Below are 23,895 nucleotides of genomic sequence, written 5' to 3' on the forward strand. Positions count from 1 at the left end.
TAGATTTTATAGCATTTTTAATAAGTAAAATTTACTCAAATAATAGCCATAAATTCAAGAACTCAATTCCATTAAATAGATTTAACACAAAACATTTGTAAAAAATCTACTGGACCACTGATTCATTTTTTACAGTGTATGCAATTTGTTGAGGGGGCCCAACATTTTTTTTTGCACTGGGGCCCATGAGCTCCCAGTTACACCACTGGTGTTGCATCTAGAAATGGTTCATATTATGAGCGCCTGTTTTCAGTGGCAGGGTTATGAACAGGTAAAGATCCTCACTTTTACCAGTTCATATGAACAGACTCATTTTAAATAACTGGCTGAAAGATGGTAACTGTCAACATCTACATTTCAGCAGCAGTATTACACACATTTTGCACTTACGGCTGCTATTATGTGGACTGTTACAGTTTTTGTGGACAGTTGGTTGTTCAACAGTATTTGAAAAACATTTTTAAATGGTATCTTTTGTTGAGTTTTTTTGCACAATACTTACTCTGACCTTTTGGAATCCTGCACCTAAAAAATGACCCAAAGTATAAAAAAAAACTAAAACTAATAATAGAACTAATAAAAACTAAACTAAAACTAAACATTAAAAAAAATAATAAAAACTGAAAAGAACTAGCAAACCCACTATAAAAACTTATTAAAACTAATTAAATTAGAGAGAAAAAAGTCACAACGAAATAAAACTAAACTATAATGAAAAATCCAAAACTATTATAACCTTGATTCCTACATGTAATACATTAATGAATTCATTATAAATATGCACAAGTTCATTTTGTCTAATGTAAGTGCTGGAGAAGGTACAGAATGTAGTCGAGTTAAAGTAGAGATATCCAAGGTAAAATATTACTCCAGTAAAAAAAAAAAAAAAACGTTACAACGGTTCCCTACGGGAGAGTCGCCACTCTGTTCTCTCTACCGCTCTGGATACACTTAAAACATCGTCTCGTTATTATTGTTAGGATTGAAGTTTTGTTTAAGCGGCTCCATTTATATGCATTATGACATTTCAAAGTCAGACACATCTTGGTTAAAGTGAAAGTGATCTTAGCTGTGTATCAATAAAATCCAAATAAGTGAAATAAGACACTGTATGTGTCTGTGTCAGCTGTGTTAAAGACATTTCTAAGTTAAACATTAAAAAGTGCATCTTTATAAAAGAGATGTATCAGATAAATAACTAAAATAGACTTGAATCTGTTTTGTGAGTGTTAGAAAGATCAGTAGAATGTGAATGTTGGAGCCATGTGTTGTTTTAGAAATGTGTCAGTATATGTGAACTTAAAGCTGACACGGTGATGTTCTGTAGATCTTACAGCATAAATATGTAGATTTAACTGAAATGAATGTCATTATTATTCTAAATTTTTATGTTTTTTTTCTTCAATTTCTGCTACATGACAGTTAAGCACCCTGGACTCGATCTAGTCCTGCTTGGTAGCTGTGTTTTACTTCGCACTAAACAGAGTTACAGAACAAAAACATGCCAGTAAAGAAGAGGGAGAAGTAAACTGCAGTAAATTGCAGCGGTGGTTAAAATATAACGCTACTAATGCAAAAAAAAAGAAAAAAAGAAGAAGAATCAGTAATTATTATTCAGAATAATGTATCAATATCAATAATAAAATATTATTTTAGGGGTAATTACAGGCATCTTAGAATTCAATTCTTGATATCAAAAATTCAATTCTTGATATCAAGAATTGTATTTTTTGATATCAAGAATTGCATTTTTGATATCAAGAATTACATTTTTACTAGTTAAAATTGCATTCAAATGAGTCTGTTTAAATGTATCCAATAGTAGCTCATTGTCACTGCATGTGGGAGTGTCTCCAAATATTCAGGGTTGCCAAGTCTGCAATGAAATGTGAGTTTGATAAATGACAGTGATAAATAAAATGACAATTGAGTATATTAAATTGAATACATTTTTTTAATGTTTGCTTAGAGTGTTTAGCTAGTCCCAAAGTAGCTAATATTTTTTAGTTTTGGTTATTGTAGCGCATTTGTTGTTGCCATCTGTAAGACGACTTACATCGGTGTCTGGCAACCATACTCCCATTACACTGACCATAGACCTGGCATTACACACATCTGACAGTGATTTTCGTCTCTTACACTGTATATAAATCACTGTCATGTGAAACACTGAGAATCAGAAGCTTTGACTTAAGGAGACATTGCAAGTGATTGGAAATCAAATGTAATTATTGAAAAATCTATTTAGATCTGTTTTTTCCCCTAAAATAATCATCATCAATAGAGAAATCAAATAAATGTGTATTTATTTAGTAGACCGTTCAGTCTCTGGTTTCCAAATGCCATCTACTGGACTGTTGAACATTGTAAGTTGGTCCAGAGAAACTCCATTAGAAAGTTGTTCATTAGTGTAGTTGACTTTGTAAAGTGTAGATGTGTCAGAGTTGCAATAATAAAGTGATGTTACATTTTACAGCTTTCATACACGTCATTACATACTTTATTAAGACGTCTGCGTTAAAAAAGAAATGTGGTTTAATACTGTAACAGTATGTGTTTATGTATGGAACGTATGACGGTTTTATGTTTCAGTGCGGAACAGTTAGAGCGACGCACACACTTATGTATGCGGGGTTTTGTGTGTTTACACGTGATGGTTAAAGTTCGTTACTGTTGTACATTTAATAAATATAAAATAAGCTAGTACAAAGCTTTAACCGTCCATTCTGTTTATTGACACGATAGTCAAGAAAAGGAACAGAGTGAAACAAATACTGATATGTAGATTACGTGATAGAGTATAGATTTAAGGGTTAGATGTGTTTTCAGTCTGCAGTTTTTAAACATGTTTATTTTTTAATGTAAATGCTCGACTATGCTGCAAAATCTGTACAACCTTTACTATTTTGTTTACAATGGCTTGCAGTACATGTGGTTCATGATGTCTCTTTAAGAAAAGCACAACCCAAGTTAGCTCCGCCTTTAAATCCACATGCAAATCAACTCATTATCATTAGAACATGTAGTAATTCAATTCCTGATATCAAAAATGTAATTCTTGATATCAAAAATTAAATTTTTAACTAGTAAGAATTAAATTCTTGATATCAGAAATTGTATTCCTGATATCAAGAAAAGGAGGATTAAAAGCTAAAACGGCTTGCCATACACATTGGATTGGGCCAATATAGCCATAACTATATGTACATTAGCATACATACGCATGTGTATGAATATACTAAAGTACACATATATACATGTATATACGCTCAGTCCTTAGTGATCACCCGTTGCATATTCATAATAAATTCATTCATGTATTACATGTAGGAAACGATTATTAATTACCCATGAAATAAAACATGAATTAATGCTATTTCACTTTCATGATATTTAATTTTCATTACACTGTAATGTTTCTGGTACGATAGAGTGTTTATCAACAGGATCATCTCTTTATTAGTTACACGATTTGAGACACGCGTCAGCACTTAAAATTGTTTTCGGCTATTGTAGCCATGTTATCTCTATCACCGCGCTACACGGTTACGGTAGGTTTTTAGATTCAATATGTAATTAAACAAATACACAATTCACAAACTAACATCATTAAACACAACACCAAACAACATAAACAAACCCAATAAACATGTACAACAAAGAACTAACAGTTATTAACACCGCGGCCGCAAGTGTCTCTGGGTAACGCTCGCTCCGCCCTCCCCCCTAATCCACAGTGGCGGACGCCACATTATTATGAATCCTCAGGAAAGTGAAGGGAGATTATAGTTTATGCAAAGAACAACTATTATGCTAAACTACTAAAACCTCTTTAATCTCTGTACTGTATATTGTCTCTACTACTTAATATCACCACATTATGTAATGTATGCTAATATAATGTACTGTGTTAACAAGAACGACCTATTAACATCAATCTTCCACTTCATACACCAAATTGACATTAAAGCAGATGCAGTAAATGTAAGCGCAGTTGAAAATACCCTGAAATTGTACAAATGTTTATTATTTAGTGTTTAATATTTCATTCACTGCTGCCTGTCCCACATGAGAACATGACAGCGCGGCTCTATCTGGAACTATTGGAGGGGCACATGAACCACGTGACCGCGAGGCTGCGAGATCAAGGAGTGTCGCAACTCTCTCTACAGCCGAATTAAAAAAAAAAAAAATTTAAGAGTACAGTGAAATTTGATTATGCGTGTTATTCTAAACTCACCACAAAGTAGCAAGTCAGGGCCCAAAAAATGTAATATATTAATAAATATATAAAAGAAGATAAAGAATGCGGTATTATAAACACGGGAAGCTATCTAGATAAAGTGGGTATAATATATTCAAATAAAATATTGAAAAAGAGGAAAATTCTCTTAACTTGATAAGATGGGTGGCTCTTAAAAGAGCCGTTGGTTTGCCAGAGCGACTAAGGCGCTTTACTTGGAGCTGGTGTACTTGGTGACGGCCTTGGTACCCTCGGACACGGCGTGCTTGGCCAGCTCACCGGGAAGCAGCAGGCGCACGGCGGTCTGGATCTCCCTGGAGGTAATGGTGGAGCGCTTGTTGTAGTGAGCCAGACGAGAGGACTCACCAGCGATACGCTCGAAAATGTCGTTGACGAAGGAGTTCATGATGCCCATAGCCTTGGAGGAGATCCCGGTATCAGGGTGGACCTGTTTCATGACCTTGTACACGTAGATAGCGTAGCTCTCCTTCCTGGACTTTCTGCGCTTCTTGCCTCCTTTGCCGGCGGTCTTGGTGACGGTTTTCTTGGAGCCCTTCTTGGGCGCGGCCTTCGCTGGTTCGGGCATGATGCTGCTGTTTCCTCTAGAACAAACTGCTAGTGAATGTAGACGCTCTACACGCCCGCTTTATTAACCCTGCATGCTGAGTCAGCCAAGTTGGAACACGTAACTCTGATTGGTCCAAGGTCCTGGGTTTCTATTGGACAGACAACATACCGTTCCACGCCCCCTTCTGCCCCATTCACTAGAATCTGTTCTTTGTTGTCTGTTCCCGCTTAATCTGAGGTCGATACATGTTTTAAAAACCGAATATAAAAGAAAAAAAAATCGCAATATTTTATTAAATTTTATATATAAATATAAAGTTAGGATAGATAGAAATTTTTTTGTTTATTTTTTAACCGAGGCATTCAGGCACAATGTTTTGCTGTATTTTACCCAGAGATCGTGTTAATGATTGTAGTGTAATCTACAGTAGGCTGTACATTGGTAGTATGCAGACACGTATGAAGGCTAAACGAGAGATCTGATAGTAAACGTAATACTAAAACTACTAATGATAACGCCAAGCTTTTAGGGCTATATAAATTAATAAAAAAAATGCAACACTGAATGTGTTATTTTTACTTATAATGATGCTTTCAAGCTTTTGAGGCTAAACGAGTGATTTGCAAATCTACGCATCAGTGAACGTACTACTACTACTACTACTAATAATAATAATAATAAAGCAGGAGAATTTTATCTTTTGTAGAAAATATGGGTGGCTCTTAAAAGAGCCGTTGTGTTAGCGTGGAGGTCTGAACGTTTAACCCCCGAATCCGTACAGGGTGCGTCCCTGGCGTTTCAGAGCGTACACCACGTCCATTGCGGTGACGGTCTTTCTCTTGGCGTGCTCGGTGTAGGTGACGGCATCACGGATGACGTTCTCAAGGAAAACCTTGAGCACACCGCGGGTCTCCTCGTAGATCAAGCCGGAAATACGCTTCACACCGCCACGGCGAGCCAAACGGCGGATGGCGGGTTTAGTAATACCCTGGATGTTATCACGGAGAACTTTGCGGTGACGTTTAGCGCCTCCTTTTCCAAGACCTTTGCCGCCCTTTCCTCTTCCGGACATCGTTACTGCTGTCGTCGAGATGAAATGAGTCAATGCAGGACGAGCGTTCACAGCGAGCCTGTTATTCCCCTCTACCGGACCTAGTTGAAGACAATGGGGCGGAGTTAAGCAGTGACCGCCCACTGTGACCGCAGCTGCTCGGAGTAGGCCTCATGTAAAGCGCATAACTTAGTACCTCCACTGTTTTTACCCCACAGTAAATCGGTCCACAATCGATGTGATGTATTCCACATGACATATTTTTCTGTAACTAATGTTTAATGTTAAGAATTTTTTTCTAAACATGTTGTGCCAGAACAAAGAAAGACAAACAAAGAAACAATCCTAAACCCTATAAGAGAGAGAGAGAGAGAGAGAGAGAGAGAGAGAGAGAGAGAGAGTTGGGCCCCAGCGCTCAGGGTCTCCAGCACAAACTGGACCTGCTGCAGCAGTACTGTCAGACCTGGGCCCTGACAGTCAACCTCAAAAATACTAAAATTATGACCTTCCAGAAAAGATCCAGATCTCAGGGAACCAAACACACATTTAAATTAGGACATCATGAAATTGAACACTCTAAAAACTATACCTACCTTGGACTAAACATTAGTTCATCATCAAAATTTGGCTCAAAATATTTGGCGCAATAATTGAACCAATTGCCCTGTATGGCAGTGAAGTGTGGGGCCCGCTTACACACCAACAATTTAACAAATGGGAACAACATCCAATTGAGACCCTGCACACAGAATTTTGTAAAACAATATTAAAGGTGCACAGACACACCACCAACAATGTGTGCAGGGCAGAATTAGGCCGATACCCACTTATTATTAATATACAAAAAAGGGCAATAAAATTCTGGAATCATCTAAAAGAGAGCGACCCACACTCGTATCATTACAAAGCTCTGCAATACCAAGAGCTGAGCAAAGATACCAGTCCCCTCATCCAACTGGTCCTGAGTCACTGCATTAACACACCATTAACACATACTAACACACCACTAACACAGACTAACACTATTAAGACTCAAGACCAGAACCTAATCAGAACTGATCAAATTACACATGAATTAAAGATAAACTATTTGGCCTATTGGGAAACACAAACTAAACTCCAAAGTAAACTACAATGTTATTTGGCTCTAAATAGACAGTATAGTGTAGCAGATTATCTCAGCACTATAACTGATCCAAAACTCAGAAACAGCTTGACAAGGTACAGACTCAGCGAACACAGCCTGGCCATCGAGACGGGACGACACAGACAGTCCTGGATGCCCAGAGAGGAGAGAGTGTGTCAACACTGCTCTTCAAACCAAATAGAGACAGAGCTGCACTTCCTCACTGAATGTACAAAATACACACACATTCGAAAACAATTTTTTACCAAAATCAACAAAATTATCCCCAATTTTAATTCTCTCTCAAACCCTGACAAGCTGCCCTACCTACTGGGGGAGCACAGAGCGAGCTGCACACTCGCAGCTCTCTACTTACACACCTGCCACCAGGTGAGGGACAGTGAGTGACCTTATACTGTATCCCATACACACTCACACATACTCGCACACACACATCATCATACACACACCATACACACACACCATCAAATGCACGCACACGCACGCACACACACACACTTACAAATACTTTTTCCACACATACATATACAGGTCCTTCTCAAAAAATTAGCATATTGTGATAAAGTTCATTATTTTCCATAATGTAATGATAAAAATTAAACTTTCATATATTTTAGATTCATTGCACACCAACTGAAATATTTCAGGTCTTTTATTGTTTTAATACTGATGATTTTGGCATACAGCTCATGAAAACCCAAAATTCCTATCTCAAAAAATTAGCATATTTCATCCGACCAATAAAAGAAAAGTGTTTTTAATACAAAAAAAGTCAACCTTCAAATAATTATGTTCAGTTATGCACTCAATACTTGGTCGGGAATCCTTTTGCAGAAATGACTGCTTCAATGCGGCGTGGCATGGAGGCAATCAGCCTGTGGCACTGCTGAGGTGTTATGGAGGCCCAGGATGCTTCGATAGCGGCCTTAAGCTCATCCAGAGTGTTGGGTCTTGTGTCTCTCAACTTTCTCTTCACAATATCCCACAGATTCTCTATGGGGTTCAGGTCAGGAGAGTTGGCAGGCCAATTGAGCACAGTAATACCATGGTCAGTAAACCATTCACCAGTGGTTTTGGCACTGTGAGCAGGTGCCAGGTCGTGCTGAAAAATGAAATCTTCATCTCCATAAAGCTTTTCAGCAGATGGAAGCATGAAGTGCTCCAAAATCTCCTGATAGCTAGCTGCATTGACCCTGCCCTTGATAAAACACAGTGGACCAACACCAGCAGCTGACATGGCACCCCAGACCATCACTGACTGTGGGTACTTGACACTGGACTTCAGGCATTTTGGCATTTCCTTCTCCCCAGTCTTCCTCCAGACTCTGGCACCTTGATTTCCGAATGACATGCAAAATTTGCTTTCATCCGAAAACAGTACTTTGGACCACTGAGCAACAGTCCAGTGCTGCTTCTCTGGTTCAAAAGTGGCTTGACCTGGGGAATGCGGCACCTGTAGCCCATTTCCTGCACACGCCTGTGCACGGTGGCTCTGGATGTTTCTACTCCAGACTCAGTCCACTGCTTCCGCAGGTCCCCCAAGGTCTGGAATCGGCCCTTCTCCACAATCTTCCTCAGGGTCCGGTCACCTCTTCTCGTTGTGCAGCGTTTTCTGCCACACTTTTTCCTTCCCACAGACTTCCCACTGAGGTGCCTTGATACAGCACTCTGGGAACAGCCTATTCGTTCAGAAATTTCTTTCTGTGTCTTACCCTCTTGCTTGAGGGTGTCAATGATGGCCTTCTGGACAGCAGTCAGGTCGGCAGTCTTACCCATGATTGCAGTTTTGAGTAATGAACCAGGCTGGGAGATTTTAAAAGCCTCAGGAATCGTTTGCAGGTGTTTAGAGTTAATTCGTTGATTCAGATGATTAGGTTAATAGCTCGTTTAGAGAACCTTTTCATGATATGCTAATTTTTTGAGATAGGAATTTTGGGTTTTCATGAGCTGTATGCCAAAATCATCAGTATTAAAACAATAAAAGACCTGAAATATTTCAGTTGGTGTGCAATGAATCTAAAATATATGAAAGTTTAATTTTTATCATTACATTATGGAAAATAATGAACTTTATCACAATATGCTAATTTTTTGAGAAGGACCTGTACACACTTTATATACTTGTTGTTCTAATTTGTTCATGTTAATTTTTTAAGGCTAATTACTAAGGTTATTGAACATCCTTTAAATTAATATGAATGTTTACGTATGCAATTCCCCTGAGTTCCTACACTGCAGTAACACACACAAACTGCCCTACATACTGGGAGAGAAGAGCGGACTGAAATTATTATTGATTTTTACTGATATTACAGGGTTTTTATTTTTATTTATTTTATTAATTTTATTTATTTATTGATCACTAATAATCCTGTAAATAACTTTAATTCTAGAGTTGTATTTTTAATCTGTTTTATTAGTTATTTTTTTTATTATTATTATCTTTATATATATGTATCTTATTTTCTCATTTCTATTTACTGTTTATTGTTTACCGCTTTGGCAATAGTGTATCTAATTACATTCATGCCAATAAAGCACCACTGAACTGAACTGAACTGAGAGAGAGAGAGAGAGAGAGAGAGAGAGAGAGAGAGAGAGAGAGAGAGAGAGAGAGAGAGAGAGAGAGAGAGACTTTGACTTTTCAACACACATTTTATTCAAGATTATTTACAAAATAAAACCAGTAGCCAATTCCAAATCCACTAACTGAAATAAAACAAATAAAAACACACACAATAAAAAAAAAAAAACAGTCCAGTCACAAATTCAACACAAAACCAGCCAGACCATCGGGCTCACAAAGCAGGCCCCCATCCCCCCACACGGTAAAGAAATGGTCCACATTGTCAGTTACAGTGTAGTAGCTAAACTCCACAGTTAGCCTCTTCAGAATTAAACCCCTGACCATTAGGACAGGGTCAATACCCCAAGTACCTTTCAGTTTATTTTTCCTTGTGCACCAGATGGCTAGTTTCGCAGCACCGTATAGAAAATTTAAAATCACTACTCTGTCCTTATTAGAAGCTGAATACTTGGGACCATAAATGAAAAGACAGTCAGTAAAGAAGCCTAAAAATTTCACGCCCCACTCTTTAATCACACCCAAAATGGGATGTAGCCGGGCACACAGCAAGAACAAGTGAGACAAGGTCTCAGTCTCACCACAAAAAGGACAACCGTCCCCAAGTGCGGGATCAATCCGTGCCACGTGTCTGTTTGTGGCTATAATCCCATGCACAATCCTCCACTGGAGGTCACCCACCCTCTTTTCAATGGGTCTTTTGTACAGGGACCGCCAGCTACGTTTAGGGGAAGCATCAGCCGAAACAACCTCAGCCCACCCAGACTCCTTCACATCCCTCAGGCTTCGGTGATGTAGAGTTTTAACACAAGCCTGATACAGGGCCCTCTTGTGTAGAACACTGAAAAGTCCCAAAGCAGGGGTGTCTGAAGACAGGAGTGTCCCCTGTCCCTCCTGCCGGTCCTCCTGGTCCATGTCCATTACCAGTTCAGGGAAGGTGACATTTTGACTCAGATGTTGCTCCACAGGGGTAGCGTTCAGGTACTCACAGGCATCAGCAGAGAGGTCATCCAACAGCCGGTCCAGCAGCTGTTGAGCTACACGCACCGACCTCAGACCGACCATCTCAGCCAACTGCTCCGCATGCACCCAGTCCCTACCCCTCCGCAGGTCACGAACCTTGACAAGTCCACCTTCCAACAGGGCAGTCCTCAAAGCCCCTGAGACCCGTTGCAATGATGGAAAAGAGGGGTTGTGGAACAGTGGCTCCTCAAAGATCCACGCTGAAGGCAGAGTGGAGTCGTCCCTCGAAAAAGAGAACAGACGCCATGCCTCCAGCACTGCTGTGTAAAATGGAGTCAAACCTCTCAAATCCACCCCTTCCAGCGGAAGGGAGAACAGATGCCAGTCCAGCCCCATACCACCAGCGCGCCGCAAAAGGGCACAGGCAACGGCCTTCCAGCCCTGCTGCCCTCTGTACAGCAACCGCTGCACAGCTTGCAGACGCAAGGTTGCAATTCTGGACCGGATGTCGATAAGACCCTGTCCCCCCTCCTGCACAGGCAGAGACAGGACAGCTGCTCTGAGCCAGTGTGTCCAGACCAGAAAAAATTCACCAGTATTTTCTGGATGTCGTCGGTCAGTTGTCTAGGTGGGTTGAGAACAGTAAATCTGTGCCACAAAGCTGACGCAACAAGATTGTTCACGACCAACACTCGACCCCTGTACGATAACTGGGGGAGCATCCAGGACCATGAAGACAACCTGGCACGAACTTTCTCCACAACACCTTCCCAGTTCATTGCTATTGCCTCTTCAGAGCCCAGCCAGACCCCTAAAAACTTTATGCCATGCCTGCTCCACCTAACCCCTCCCGGGAGTAATGGCAAAATACTGCATGGACTCTGAGAGCCACACCACAAAGCCTCTGTCTTATCCCAGTTAAGTTTAGCGGAGGTGGCCTTGCTGTAAACTTGCAGGGTATCCTGCAGGGACACAACATCCTGGTCATTTTTCACTATGACTGTGATGTCATCAGCATAGGCAGAGACTCTATATAAACTGTTCATAATGTTTAAGCCCGACAGTCTTTTCCTAATTAAAACCAGAAGGGGTTCCACTGCAAGTGAGTAGAGTTGTCCAGACAAAGGACAGCCCTGCCGTATCCCCCTACTGACGGGGACGGGGACACTCAGACCCCCTCCCACCTTTATCAGACAGGAGGCCCCTGAATAAAGCAATTTCACCCAGGACATGAAACCATCCCCAAAACCAAAAGCACTTAGAGCAGTAAAAAGATAATCATGATCTACACGATCAAATGCCTTTTCTTGGTCCAGAGATAACAAACCAAACTCTAAATGAGACATTCTAGCAAAATCACATAAGTCCCTAATTAAAAACAAATTATCATAAATAGAGCGTCGAGGCACACAGTAAGACTGGTCCTTATGTACAATCACGCCTAACACACCTTTTAGTCTGTTCGCAATACATCGGGAGAGTATCTTATAGTCTGAACACAAGAGAGAAACAGGTCTCCAGTTCTTTAAAAGGCAGAGGTCTCCCTTCTTCGGTAAGAGGGATAAGACGGCACGCTGACAGCTACTCGGGAGCACCTTGGCATCAAGGCCAGCCAGCAGAACCTCATACAAGTCCCTCCCGATGATCCCCCAGAAAGCCTTGTAAAAGTCCACCGGAAGACCATCAATACCAGGCGCTCTCCCAGACGAAAGCTGAGTTACAGCTGCAGTGAGCTCCTCGAAAGTCAAAGTCGCATCCAGGTCCTGCTTGTGTTGATCATCCAGTTGAGGTAGATCCTCGAGCAGGGTCCTGGAGCAATGCTGATCCCTAGCACCTGCTGTATACAGTTCAGAATAAAAGTCCACAGCCAATCTTCTCACCTCCGCCGGTTCTGTCGTAATAGTTCCGTCAGCTTTGCGGACAGACACCAGTGATTTATGTCGATGAGAAGATTTCTCTAAATTAAAAAAGAAAACAGTAGGAGCATCCATGTCCCGCACAGACATGAACCTGAACCGCACCAAAGCTCCCTTTGCCTTCTCCTTTAAAATATCACTCAGTTCCTGTAACTTAATCGTAAGATCCGCCCGCAGATCCAGTGAATTTTGAAGGAACATAGAGTCGTGTATTTTAGAAATGTCTTGTTCCAATTTACTAACTGCTGCCCTCAATTTAGAGGTGGAATATGCGGTAAAGTCCTGACAGAAGGCTTTAATTTGGGCCTTCCCCACTTCCCACCATTGCATAAGGTTTACAAAATCACCCTTCTTACCAACCCACTCTCCCCAAAACAGTTTAAAAGTATTGCAAAATTTTTTATCTACTAAAAGTGCCTTATTAAAATACCACATTGGACTACCAGAGGACTGAGGAACAACAGAAAAGACTACAGTACATAAATGATGATCAGAGAAAGAGGTGGGCTGAATGGTAGACTGACTAATCATATTCCGAGCACTATTAGAAACATAGAACCGGTCCAAACGGGCCGCATATACACCTCCTTCAAAAACCCTAACCCAGGAGTACTGCTTGACTGAAGGGTGTTTTTCCCTCCAAACATCAACTAAATTAAAACCAGATAAAGTAATGGCCAAAGTCTGAGCAGACTGGGGATGAGGCTCTTCGCCGTTTCTATCATTAACAAAATCCAAAGTGCAGTTCCAATCCCCTCCCAACACAACTGTGCTGTCTGAAGGTAGGGATTGCAATAACTGCTCCAGCCTCACAAACAGCTCACCTCTTTCTGCACCTCTATTTGGGGCATACACATTAATAAAAATAAACACATGATCACAGAGTCTAGCTTTAAGCATGAGAAGTCGTCCAGCTACAATTTCATCAACAGACAGTACGTTCACTCTACTGGACTGAGAGAAGAGAATAGCAACACCTGCGCTAACATTCGAACCGTGGCTAAGAAACAATTCCCCTTTCCACCACAGACCCCACTCAGAAGCTGAGGCATCATCACTATGTGTTTCTTGTAAAAAACATACATTTAATTTCTTAAGAGAAAAAAATTCATAAAAAAGGGCCTGTTTATCTTTGTCTCTAAAACCATTAACATTCAAAGAGCCCACCCTTAGAAAACCCATAACAACTGATGTTGATTTCAGGAGGGCCTTGATCGATATTACGGAAAACCTGAATTCCTCAGCTGTGCAGTGGGGCTTCGGTCAGGCCACAGGAGTTTCTTGAAGTCGAGATTTTCTTTATGTGTTTGTGGATTTTGCTTTAGAAGTCGCTTATGACACTTGTTAACACTTGTTTGCTATCGTTGCGGCTGAAACACATGAATTTCCAAATTAGAAAAAGCATCATTGTGAATACGGTTGTTTTTTTGGCCATTAGTACTATTACCAGTATTATGGTTAACATTAAATATTCTTCTTATTATCATCATCATTATTCTAAATTGTTATGTTTATTATTTATTTTTAGTTTTTTTTTTCCATTTGTTCTTTCAGCTACATGGCAGTTAAGCACCCTGGACTCGACCTAGTCCTGCTTGGTAGCTGTGTTTTACATCGCACTAAACAGCCTATTTTTCTAGTAGAAAAGGAAGCTCACATCCGCTTATAAATACATGTGGAAAACACCAAGGTCTGGTTTGCTCTTTTCAGCCTGTGTCTACAAGAAGATCGGGTTTCCTCAGCATATTTTTACGTGTAATAAGATGTGAAATGTGCGCTGCGTCGCTTTACGCATCAGGAGCGGTGTGCTGTTTTAGCAGAACACAAGGAAACAGAGCATCGTTAGGTTCCCTTTGCGGGCTTTTACATGAACGAGAGAACTTATGTTCGGCCGACGTGCACTTTATTACCTCGCATTTTATATCAGGACTTGTATTTTAATCGTTATTTGCCATGAGAAAACACAAGTGCGCATGTGTCACGGAAGCACACAGACGCTGCGCTGGGCGAGCTGAGTCTGCACAGTTCTCATGTGTGCTATAAAGCCCCGCCCCCTCTCGTAAGAGGGAGGAATCTCTGTACAACAGAGCACAGCGCTTCACTCGCTCTTTCTTAGCGCCGTTTTAGCTCCAACAACGATGGTAGAAGAAGCTCCAGCACCGGCCAGCTCGGCCCCCGCCAAGGCTCCTAAAAAGAAGACCGCGGCCAAACCCAAGAAAGCGGGTCCCAGCGTCGGCGAGCTGATCGTCAAAGCTGTTTCCGCTTCCAAGGAGAGGAGCGGCGTGTCCCTGGCCGCCCTGAAGAAAGCTCTGTCTGCAGGTGGATACGACGTGGAGAAGAACAACTCCCGCGTCAAACTCGCCGTCAAAAGCCTGGTGACCAAGGGCACCCTGGTGCAGACCAAGGGCACCGGCGCTTCAGGCTCTTTCAAGCTCAACAAGAAGCAGACCGAGGTGAAGAAACCCGCGGCCAAAAAAGCCGCCGCTCCTAAAGTGAAAAAGGCCGCAAAGAAACCCGCCGCTGCAAAGAAGCCCAAGAAGGTAACAGCCAAGAAGCCCGCAGCTAAGAAGTCTCCCAAGAAGGTCAAGAAACCCGCTGCTGCTGCTAAGAAAGCCACCAAGAGCCCTAAGAAGCCGGCGACCCCCAAGAAGGCAGCCAAGAGTCCTAAAAAAGCCAAGGCAGCCAAACCCAAGACCGCTAAGCCTAAAGCGGCCAAGGCCAAAAGAGCTGCACCCAAGAAGAAGTAAACTTGTTCATGTTTTATTAACTTCGTTTTCTTAAAACGGCTCTTTTAAGAGCCACCTATATCCTCCCATAAAGAGTCGCGTTTCCTAAACACATACATACATATAAGCATGCATGCAAACATACAACTATTCATACATGCAACCATCCATACATACATATTTTGTGGAGAGAGTGATAAGCAAGGAGTTAAAAACACTAAGTATAACTGGTCCTGTTTTATGTGTAATAATGATTTTGTCACACATCCCCATAAAACTGTCCGTATAAATGTGTATATGTATGTGCACTCACGTATATGAGCTCCTTACATAATGTAATTGTTAGTGTAAATGTTATTGTGACATAATATAATGTAATTGTTGCTAAAAAGAAGCTTTTCTGTATCATACATTACACGGGCGGGAGAACGGAGGAGAAGAGAGGGGAGGAGGGGGGGGGGGCAGTATGTGAGGGGGCGTGTATGTGTTTCCCTGAGACATGACGGCGCGTTTAGGATTGGCTCAGCTGTGCCGTCGCTCTAAGCCAATAGGAGAGAGCCAGTTTGCCTATATTACACCGTTTCGAGCTCTTTCTCAGTTTACTTCAGTTTTGTTCGACGAACACATCTGATCATCAAAATGAGTGGCCGAGGGAAGACCACCGGTAAGACTAGGGCTAAGGCCAAGACTCGTTCATCCCGTGCCGGCCTTCAGTTCCCCGTGGGCCGTGTTCACAGACTGCTACGTAAGGGAAATTACGCCGAGCGTGTGGGAGCTGGTGCTCCTGTCTACTTGGCTGCCGTGCTGGAGTATCTGACCGCTGAGATCCTCGAGTTGGCTGGTAACGCCGCCAGAGATAACAAGAAGTCTCGTATCATCCCTCGTCATCTGCAGTTGGCCGTGCGTAACGACGAGGAGTTGAACAGACTGCTTGGAGGTGTAACCATCGCTCAGGGCGGTGTGCTGCCTAACATCCAGGCTGTTCTGTTACCCAAGAAGACCGAGAAAGGAGCCAAGTCCAAGTAAAGTCGCTCTCGTGTTCTAACCAAAAGGCTCTTTTAAGAGCCACCCATTTCCACAGAAAAAGTGCAATTTCCCCAGATAATGTGTAAATAAATGTAATATCGTTTCATAGACTCACACGGCATAAACCACATGATTTATGACATGGTAAAATTAACAAATCAATATGTACGACTTATTTTTTCCCCATTTATCTATCTTTACATATATCCATATGCTCGGTGTAGGTGACGGCATCACGGATGACGTTCTCAAGGAAAACCTTGAGCACACCGCGGGTCTCCTCGTAGATCAAGCCGGAAATACGCTTCACACCGCCACGGCGAGCCAAACGGCGGATGGCGGGTTTAGTAATACCCTGGATGTTATCACGGAGAACTTTGCGGTGACGTTTAGCGCCTCCTTTTCCAAGACCTTTGCCGCCCTTTCTTTTTAATATTTTATTTAAACTTCATCAGAGTACATGGAAATTACATTACATTATCAAGACAATCATTTACAATTTTAAAATCTTCCACAATTCAGAGTCCTTAAATAAAATATTCATTGTTCGTATTCTTTTCAGTTCAGTTCTTATATTTTTATAAACATTCTCTGCTGAAACAAACTGTTGGTCAATAGTCATTCTGCATCTTGTTTTCCATAATTTAGACTTCACAATACACAGTACTAACCACAAGAAGTCATGTTTATCTTTAGACATGATTTCATCAAAAATACCGAAACAGACGGACTTCATATGAATTTTAATCTCAAGACCTAAATTTTCCATTTTGCTCCATACTTCTTGGGAACGATAACACTCTAGAATAAAATGTTCTAAAGTTTCCTCTGTCTGGCATTTTGGCATAGGGCACATGTTTGTCTTCACAAAACAACTCCACTTCACTACAGATCTCACTGGAAGTCTCCTCACTGCTACCAACCATGTAATATCCCTTAACTTCTCAGATATTTTTTTACATAAAATATTATTTACACATTCTTTCTTTTCTTCCTCTCTAAGGCCTCTAAAATCCACTATATTACAATATTTCAAATCTACTATTAGCTTGTAAATCTTTTTATTAGAATCCTTAATCCAATCTATATTCAAAACATTAAATTTATTTATAAAATCACCATAAATTAATTTATAATAAGGAACTAAAGCTCTAGAGCGGCCTTTTTTCTGTTTCCAATTTGTGATGTTTCCAATCCAATCAGCTTGTCTGTAAATGCCATTTGCAATAATTTTACATACAAAAATTTTTGTTTTAATGGAAAGATCAATTGCTCCTAGACCACCCATTTTTTTCTGTTTATATAAAAGTTCACGCTTAGTTACTTCACGTGTTGAATTCCAAATAAAATTACAACATAATTTATTCATATTTTTAAGCCATTTATCTGTGGGAGGGAAAATACAGGATAAAAATATTATTTTTGATAAGATAAAGGTCTTAACCATATTTATTCTTGTTTTATAACTTAAATTACAATTTTTCCATTTACTAAATTCTTCTTTAATAATTTGTTCTTTTTCTTTCCAGTTATAATCTACACAGCCATTGTTATCAAAATATATACCTAGGACTTTAAGATGTTCAGTCTCAGGTACATCAATTGGAAATTTTTTATTAATGTCTCCAATCCACACACATTCTGATTTTAAAACATTCAGGGTGGCTCCCGACACTTTCTCATATAAGGAGAAATGTTCGTAAATAATGTCTAAATCTTTTCTTGTTTTAATGAACACAGTAATATCATCAGCATATGCAGAAATTATAAATTGGTTGTCACCTAATCTAACTCCTTGTAGTCGTTTATCATTTCGAATTTTAGTAATTAATGGACTTAAGCCAAGAACATAAAGGGCAGCACTGAGGGGACAACCTTGTTTAACACCTCTCATGACTTGAAAACATTCTGTCAAATTACCATTAACATTAATCTGCACATTAGATTTTATATACATACACTTAATCATGGCAATGAAATCATCAGAAAAATTATACATTTTCAAAACTTCCCATAAATATTCTCTTGATACAAAATCAAAGGCTTTCTTCTGGTCCAAAGTGACCATATAAAAACTTTCACCACTCTCAAACACCAATTCCCTCGAAATATTTAAATTATCCCACATTAGTCTTCCTTTGATAGCACAGGTTTGTTCTTTAATTATTATTGAATTTAATACATCTTCTAACCTATTCATTATTATTTTGGCGAAAATTTTGTAATCGATGTTCATTAAGGTTAAGTGTCTCCAATTATTAATATCATTTACATCTCCCTTCTTATACAATAAAGATAAAACACCATCATAAAAAGTGTCATGCATATAACCTCTTTTTACACCTAAATTAAACACCCGTGTTAATAAATTTGAAAAAACAAGAATATCAAAGTGATAAAATTCAGATGGCAAACCATCTTTACCAGGAGATTTTTTAAGATTCAGTTGTTTAATAGCAGACACCACTTCACATTCTTTAATACTTTCGCCTAAATAGTCATAATTTGTATTATGTTTAAAGTCTAAGAAGGATTTTAAAGATTTTTTATCAATTTCAATTTCCTTATACATATCTTCACACAAATCTTTAATAGTATTCATTATCTCTTTAGCATCTGTAACTACTGTACCATTTTTATCTTTGATAGAACTAATGTAAGCCTTTTGTCTTTTTTGGGAGTATAAATGAGTCACTTGAGATGAATTTAAAGTTTCATCAGAATTATATCCTATTTGAATTTGCAATTTTGTCAAGGACTCATTATTTAAGGTATCTATTTCTTTTCTTAAATCTGATAATTCATTATCTTCGTAGTCCGTTAAAAAACGTTTTTGTTTTAAATTAATATATTTTTTCATAATATAGTTATACCTTTTATTTTTTTTCTGATTTACCATTTTACTTCCGTGTTTTAAAAAATATTTGATCTGAATTTTTAGAATTTCCCACAATTTACAATCATTTTTTATAAATAAATTTAAAGACATGATTCTAAACAACTCTTCTTTTAATCCCATGATTACTTCTGGATGCTTTAAAATATTTATATTTAGTTTCCAATAATTTTTACTAATCTCTTTTTTAAAATCAATCTTGGATATCACTGTCAAATGATCGGATTCAATAATTAATTTTGTCTTATAAGATTTTACTTGAAAATTTTTATTAACATAAATTCTATCAATTCTAGTTTGACATGAGCTATCAGATCTAGTAAAGTCAATTCGATCAGGACACATTATTCTAAAAGTGTCTTGCATACAATACTCTTCCATAATTTGTTTTAAAACTTTTCCTTCCCTACTTAATTTAAATGGTTTATTTGAAATTCTATCTTTTTCATCGGTAATTGTGTTAAAATCACCACACACTATAATATAAAACCCTACACATAATAATGCTTTAACTTTATTAAAAAGTTGGATTTTCTTACTTTTGTCTTGAGCCGTGTATATATTTATTACTCTGATTTTTTTATCAAACCAAAACACATCAATAAACATTAATCTGCCTGGAATAATTTCACGTAATTGAATAACTTTTACATTTTCTTTATAAAACATAATTCCGATACCGTCAGCTTTACTTTCCCCGATTGAAAGGAAACTCTTATTTTTAAACCACAAACTTTGTACATCTTTAACATCATTTACATTTGAAAGCCGAGTTTCTTGCACACATAAAATATCAAAATTCTCCCTTAACAATAATTGTATCTTTTTAAATCTATTAGAAGCTGACTGAATTCCTCTTACATTACAAGAAGCAACCAATAAACTATTAAAGGACATTTAGAAAGATCATTTTTGAATTTTCTTTTTAACCTTTTTAGTAACTAAAACTTCATTACCTTCAGTCTCTTCTGAATAATTCCATTTCCGTTTGTCGTTGCTGTCTGTCAGGTGTTCAGAAGTCTTTGTTCCTGTGCTTGTGTGCTCCATACTTCGACCCTTCTTGTTTCGGTGAAGTTCCTCTTTTCGCACATGAGGATTTAATGAAGAACTGCGTTTCTCTTTCAGTTCCTTGGAAGCAGACGTGTCGTCCTGGCGTATATCCTCAGTTCCTTCATTAGAGATAAGTGAAACTTTTAAAGCAATGTTGCACGACTCCGATGCTGAACCTTTAGTTGACTCCTCTCCCGACTCAGTTGTAGATGAATCGTCACTGCTGGATGAACCACTGCTGCTGTCCTCTGTTGATGATGTTTCACTGCTGTCGTTATTACCAGTTTGCTTTAAATCTTCAACATTTTTACATTCTGTAACAGTCCCATTTTCCTCCAAAGTTGTATTAATAAAAAGGCTTTCAGTTTGATCCATTTCATTTTGTTGTTTATCCTTTGTCTGTGATAATTCAGGTTCATTACTAGAATTGGCTTCAGGTGGAATATTTTTTTCCCCAGCCTCAGTCGTTGATAACGGTTGTACACTTTCAAAAAGGTTTTCCTTTACTTCTGTGCCAAAGCTTGTCTTAGAACGGTTAGCATAAGAGTTAGGGCACATAAAGAAAGTGTGACCCACGGTTCCACATAAATTACAAATTGCAGAGTTGTTACAATCTTTAGCTTTATGTCCAAAACTGCTACATTGCCAACATTTCACCTCCTTACATTCTTTAGCAATGTGATCAGTCGCTTGACATGTATAACATCTGGAAATTTGGCCTTGGTAGATAATTTTCCCATTGTACGGACCCAGTGAGATGTTGTTTGGAATCCCTATGTCTTGGTTGTTGAGGTCTTTCTTAATTCTCACTTGATATTTCCTAATCCCATACCAAATGCCGAACCGATCCACAGGCTTAATGGCTGGTTTTACAATGTTACAGAAGCGACGTAAATACAGCTCCACATCTTCATCTGGAATTCTTCCTGTCCAAAATTTCACAATCACTGTTTTTATGTCAAACTGCAAAGGTGAGAATATTTCGAAATCTCTCCATTGTTCTTTGTTTGAATTGTAAATGTCCATGAAAACTCGTAATGATCTTTCGTTACGAAAACAAAGTTCAAAGTCTTTCCGGTTTGGAAGGCTGATGAAGGAGAAAATGTCTTCCCCACTCACCGACTGGGACATAAAAAGCTTTTCTGCCACCTCATCTCTGCTTGGAGCAGATCCAGATCCTATGAAGGAGATTTTCGCCCAGTATTTGAGAAAACGGTTATTATATGACTCTCGAAAAGACAAACTGGAAGCCATACTTTCAAATGTTTGTACTTAGCGGCCGCAAACACCGTAAGGTGCTGCGGCCAAAACGTTCACGTGTTTGAAGAGGATTACTGATCAAAGCCGCCTTTTCCTCTGCCAGACATGGTTACTGCTCTCGTCGAGATGAAGCGAGTCAATGCAGGACGAGCGTTCACAGCGAGCCTGTTATTCCCCTCTACCGGACCTAGTTGAAGACAATGGGGCGGAGTTAAGCAGTGACCGCCCACTGTGACCGCAGCTGCTCGGAGTAGGCCTCATGTAAAGCGCATAACTTAGTACCTCCACTGTTTTTACCCCACAGTAAATCGGTCCACAATCGATGTGATGTATTCCACATGACATATTTTTCTGTAACTAATGTTTAATGTTAAGAATTTTTTTCTAAACATGTTGTGCCAGAACAAAGAAAGACAAACAAAGAAACAATCCTAAACCCTATAAGAGAGAGAGAGAGAGAGAGAGAGAGAGAGAGAGAGAGTTGGGCCCCAGCGCTCAGGGTCTCCAGCACAAACTGGACCTGCTGCAGCAGTACTGTCAGACCTGGGCCCTGACAGTCAACCTCAAAAATACTAAAATTATGACCTTCCAGAAAAGATCCAGATCTCAGGGAACCAAACACACATTTAAATTAGGACATCATGAAATTGAACACTCTAAAAACTATACCTACCTTGGACTAAACATTAGTTCATCATCAAAATTTGGCTCAAAATATTTGGCGCAATAATTGAACCAATTGCCCTGTATGGCAGTGAAGTGTGGGGCCCGCTTACACACCAACAATTTAACAAATGGGAACAACATCCAATTGAGACCCTGCACACAGAATTTTGTAAAACAATATTAAAGGTGCACAGACACACCACCAACAATGTGTGCAGGGCAGAATTAGGCCGATACCCACTTATTATTAATATACAAAAAAGGGCAATAAAATTCTGGAATCATCTAAAAGAGAGCGACCCACACTCGTATCATTACAAAGCTCTGCAATACCAAGAGCTGAGCAAAGATACCAGTCCCCTCATCCAACTGGTCCTGAGTCACTGCATTAACACACCATTAACACATACTAACACACCACTAACACAGACTAACACTATTAAGACTCAAGACCAGAACCTAATCAGAACTGATCAAATTACACATGAATTAAAGATAAACTATTTGGCCTATTGGGAAACACAAACTAAACTCCAAAGTAAACTACAATGTTATTTGGCTCTAAATAGACAGTATAGTGTAGCAGATTATCTCAGCACTATAACTGATCCAAAACTCAGAAACAGCTTGACAAGGTACAGACTCAGCGAACACAGCCTGGCCATCGAGACGGGACGACACAGACAGTCCTGGATGCCCAGAGAGGAGAGAGTGTGTCAACACTGCTCTTCAAACCAAATAGAGACAGAGCTGCACTTCCTCACTGAATGTACAAAATACACACACATTCGAAAACAATTTTTTACCAAAATCAACAAAATTATCCCCAATTTTAATTCTCTCTCAAACCCTGACAAGCTGCCCTACCTACTGGGGGAGCACAGAGCGAGCTGCACACTCGCAGCTCTCTACTTACACACCTGCCACCAGGTGAGGGACAGTGAGTGACCTTATACTGTATCCCATACACACTCACACATACTCGCACACACACATCATCATACACACACCATACACACACACCATCAAATGCACGCACACGCACGCACACACACACACTTACAAATACTTTTTCCACACATACATATACAGGTCCTTCTCAAAAAATTAGCATATTGTGATAAAGTTCATTATTTTCCATAATGTAATGATAAAAATTAAACTTTCATATATTTTAGATTCATTGCACACCAACTGAAATATTTCAGGTCTTTTATTGTTTTAATACTGATGATTTTGGCATACAGCTCATGAAAACCCAAAATTCCTATCTCAAAAAATTAGCATATTTCATCCGACCAATAAAAGAAAAGTGTTTTTAATACAAAAAAAGTCAACCTTCAAATAATTATGTTCAGTTATGCACTCAATACTTGGTCGGGAATCCTTTTGCAGAAATGACTGCTTCAATGCGGCGTGGCATGGAGGCAATCAGCCTGTGGCACTGCTGAGGTGTTATGGAGGCCCAGGATGCTTCGATAGCGGCCTTAAGCTCATCCAGAGTGTTGGGTCTTGTGTCTCTCAACTTTCTCTTCACAATATCCCACAGATTCTCTATGGGGTTCAGGTCAGGAGAGTTGGCAGGCCAATTGAGCACAGTAATACCATGGTCAGTAAACCATTCACCAGTGGTTTTGGCACTGTGAGCAGGTGCCAGGTCGTGCTGAAAAATGAAATCTTCATCTCCATAAAGCTTTTCAGCAGATGGAAGCATGAAGTGCTCCAAAATCTCCTGATAGCTAGCTGCATTGACCCTGCCCTTGATAAAACACAGTGGACCAACACCAGCAGCTGACATG

At 39.6% G+C, this 23,895-nt stretch overlaps 3 protein-coding genes across 3 annotated transcripts; 1 reads left to right on the top strand and 2 right to left on the bottom strand.

Annotated features, from left to right (window-relative positions):
* Nucleotides 1-4,396: 4,396 nt before the first annotated feature.
* Nucleotides 4,397-4,829, bottom strand: LOC134304815 (histone H2B-like). The gene has a single exon (XM_062990050.1). The coding sequence runs from the start codon at nt 4,827-4,829 to the stop codon at nt 4,455-4,457; it is 375 nt and encodes a 124-aa protein (XP_062846120.1). The 3' UTR covers nt 4,397-4,454.
* Nucleotides 4,830-5,571: 742 nt separating this feature from the next.
* LOC134304817 (histone H4) lies at nt 5,572-5,888 on the bottom strand. Its single transcript, XM_062990053.1, has one exon. The coding sequence runs from the start codon at nt 5,881-5,883 to the stop codon at nt 5,572-5,574; it is 312 nt and encodes a 103-aa protein (XP_062846123.1). The 5' UTR covers nt 5,884-5,888.
* Nucleotides 5,889-15,837: 9,949 nt separating this feature from the next.
* Nucleotides 15,838-16,231, top strand: LOC134304820 (histone H2A-like). The gene has a single exon (XM_062990060.1). It carries the CDS (start codon nt 15,838-15,840, stop codon nt 16,222-16,224), a length of 387 nt encoding a protein of 128 aa, XP_062846130.1. The 3' UTR covers nt 16,225-16,231.
* Nucleotides 16,232-23,895: the final 7,664 nt, after the last annotated feature.

This window comes from Trichomycterus rosablanca, unplaced genomic scaffold, assembly GCF_030014385.1.
Source record: "Trichomycterus rosablanca isolate fTriRos1 unplaced genomic scaffold, fTriRos1.hap1 scaffold_118, whole genome shotgun sequence".
Taxonomy (NCBI): domain Eukaryota; kingdom Metazoa; phylum Chordata; class Actinopteri; order Siluriformes; family Trichomycteridae; genus Trichomycterus; species Trichomycterus rosablanca.

Excerpts from the sequence above, each read along its gene's own strand:
- LOC134304820 (XM_062990060.1), top strand. The coding sequence starts at position 15,838 with ATGAGTGGCCGAGGGAAGACCACCGGTAAGACTAGGGCTAAGGCCAAG.
- LOC134304817 (XM_062990053.1), bottom strand. The coding sequence starts at position 5,883 with ATGTCCGGAAGAGGAAAGGGCGGCAAAGGTCTTGGAAAAGGAGGCGCT.
- LOC134304815 (XM_062990050.1), bottom strand. The coding sequence starts at position 4,829 with ATGCCCGAACCAGCGAAGGCCGCGCCCAAGAAGGGCTCCAAGAAAACC.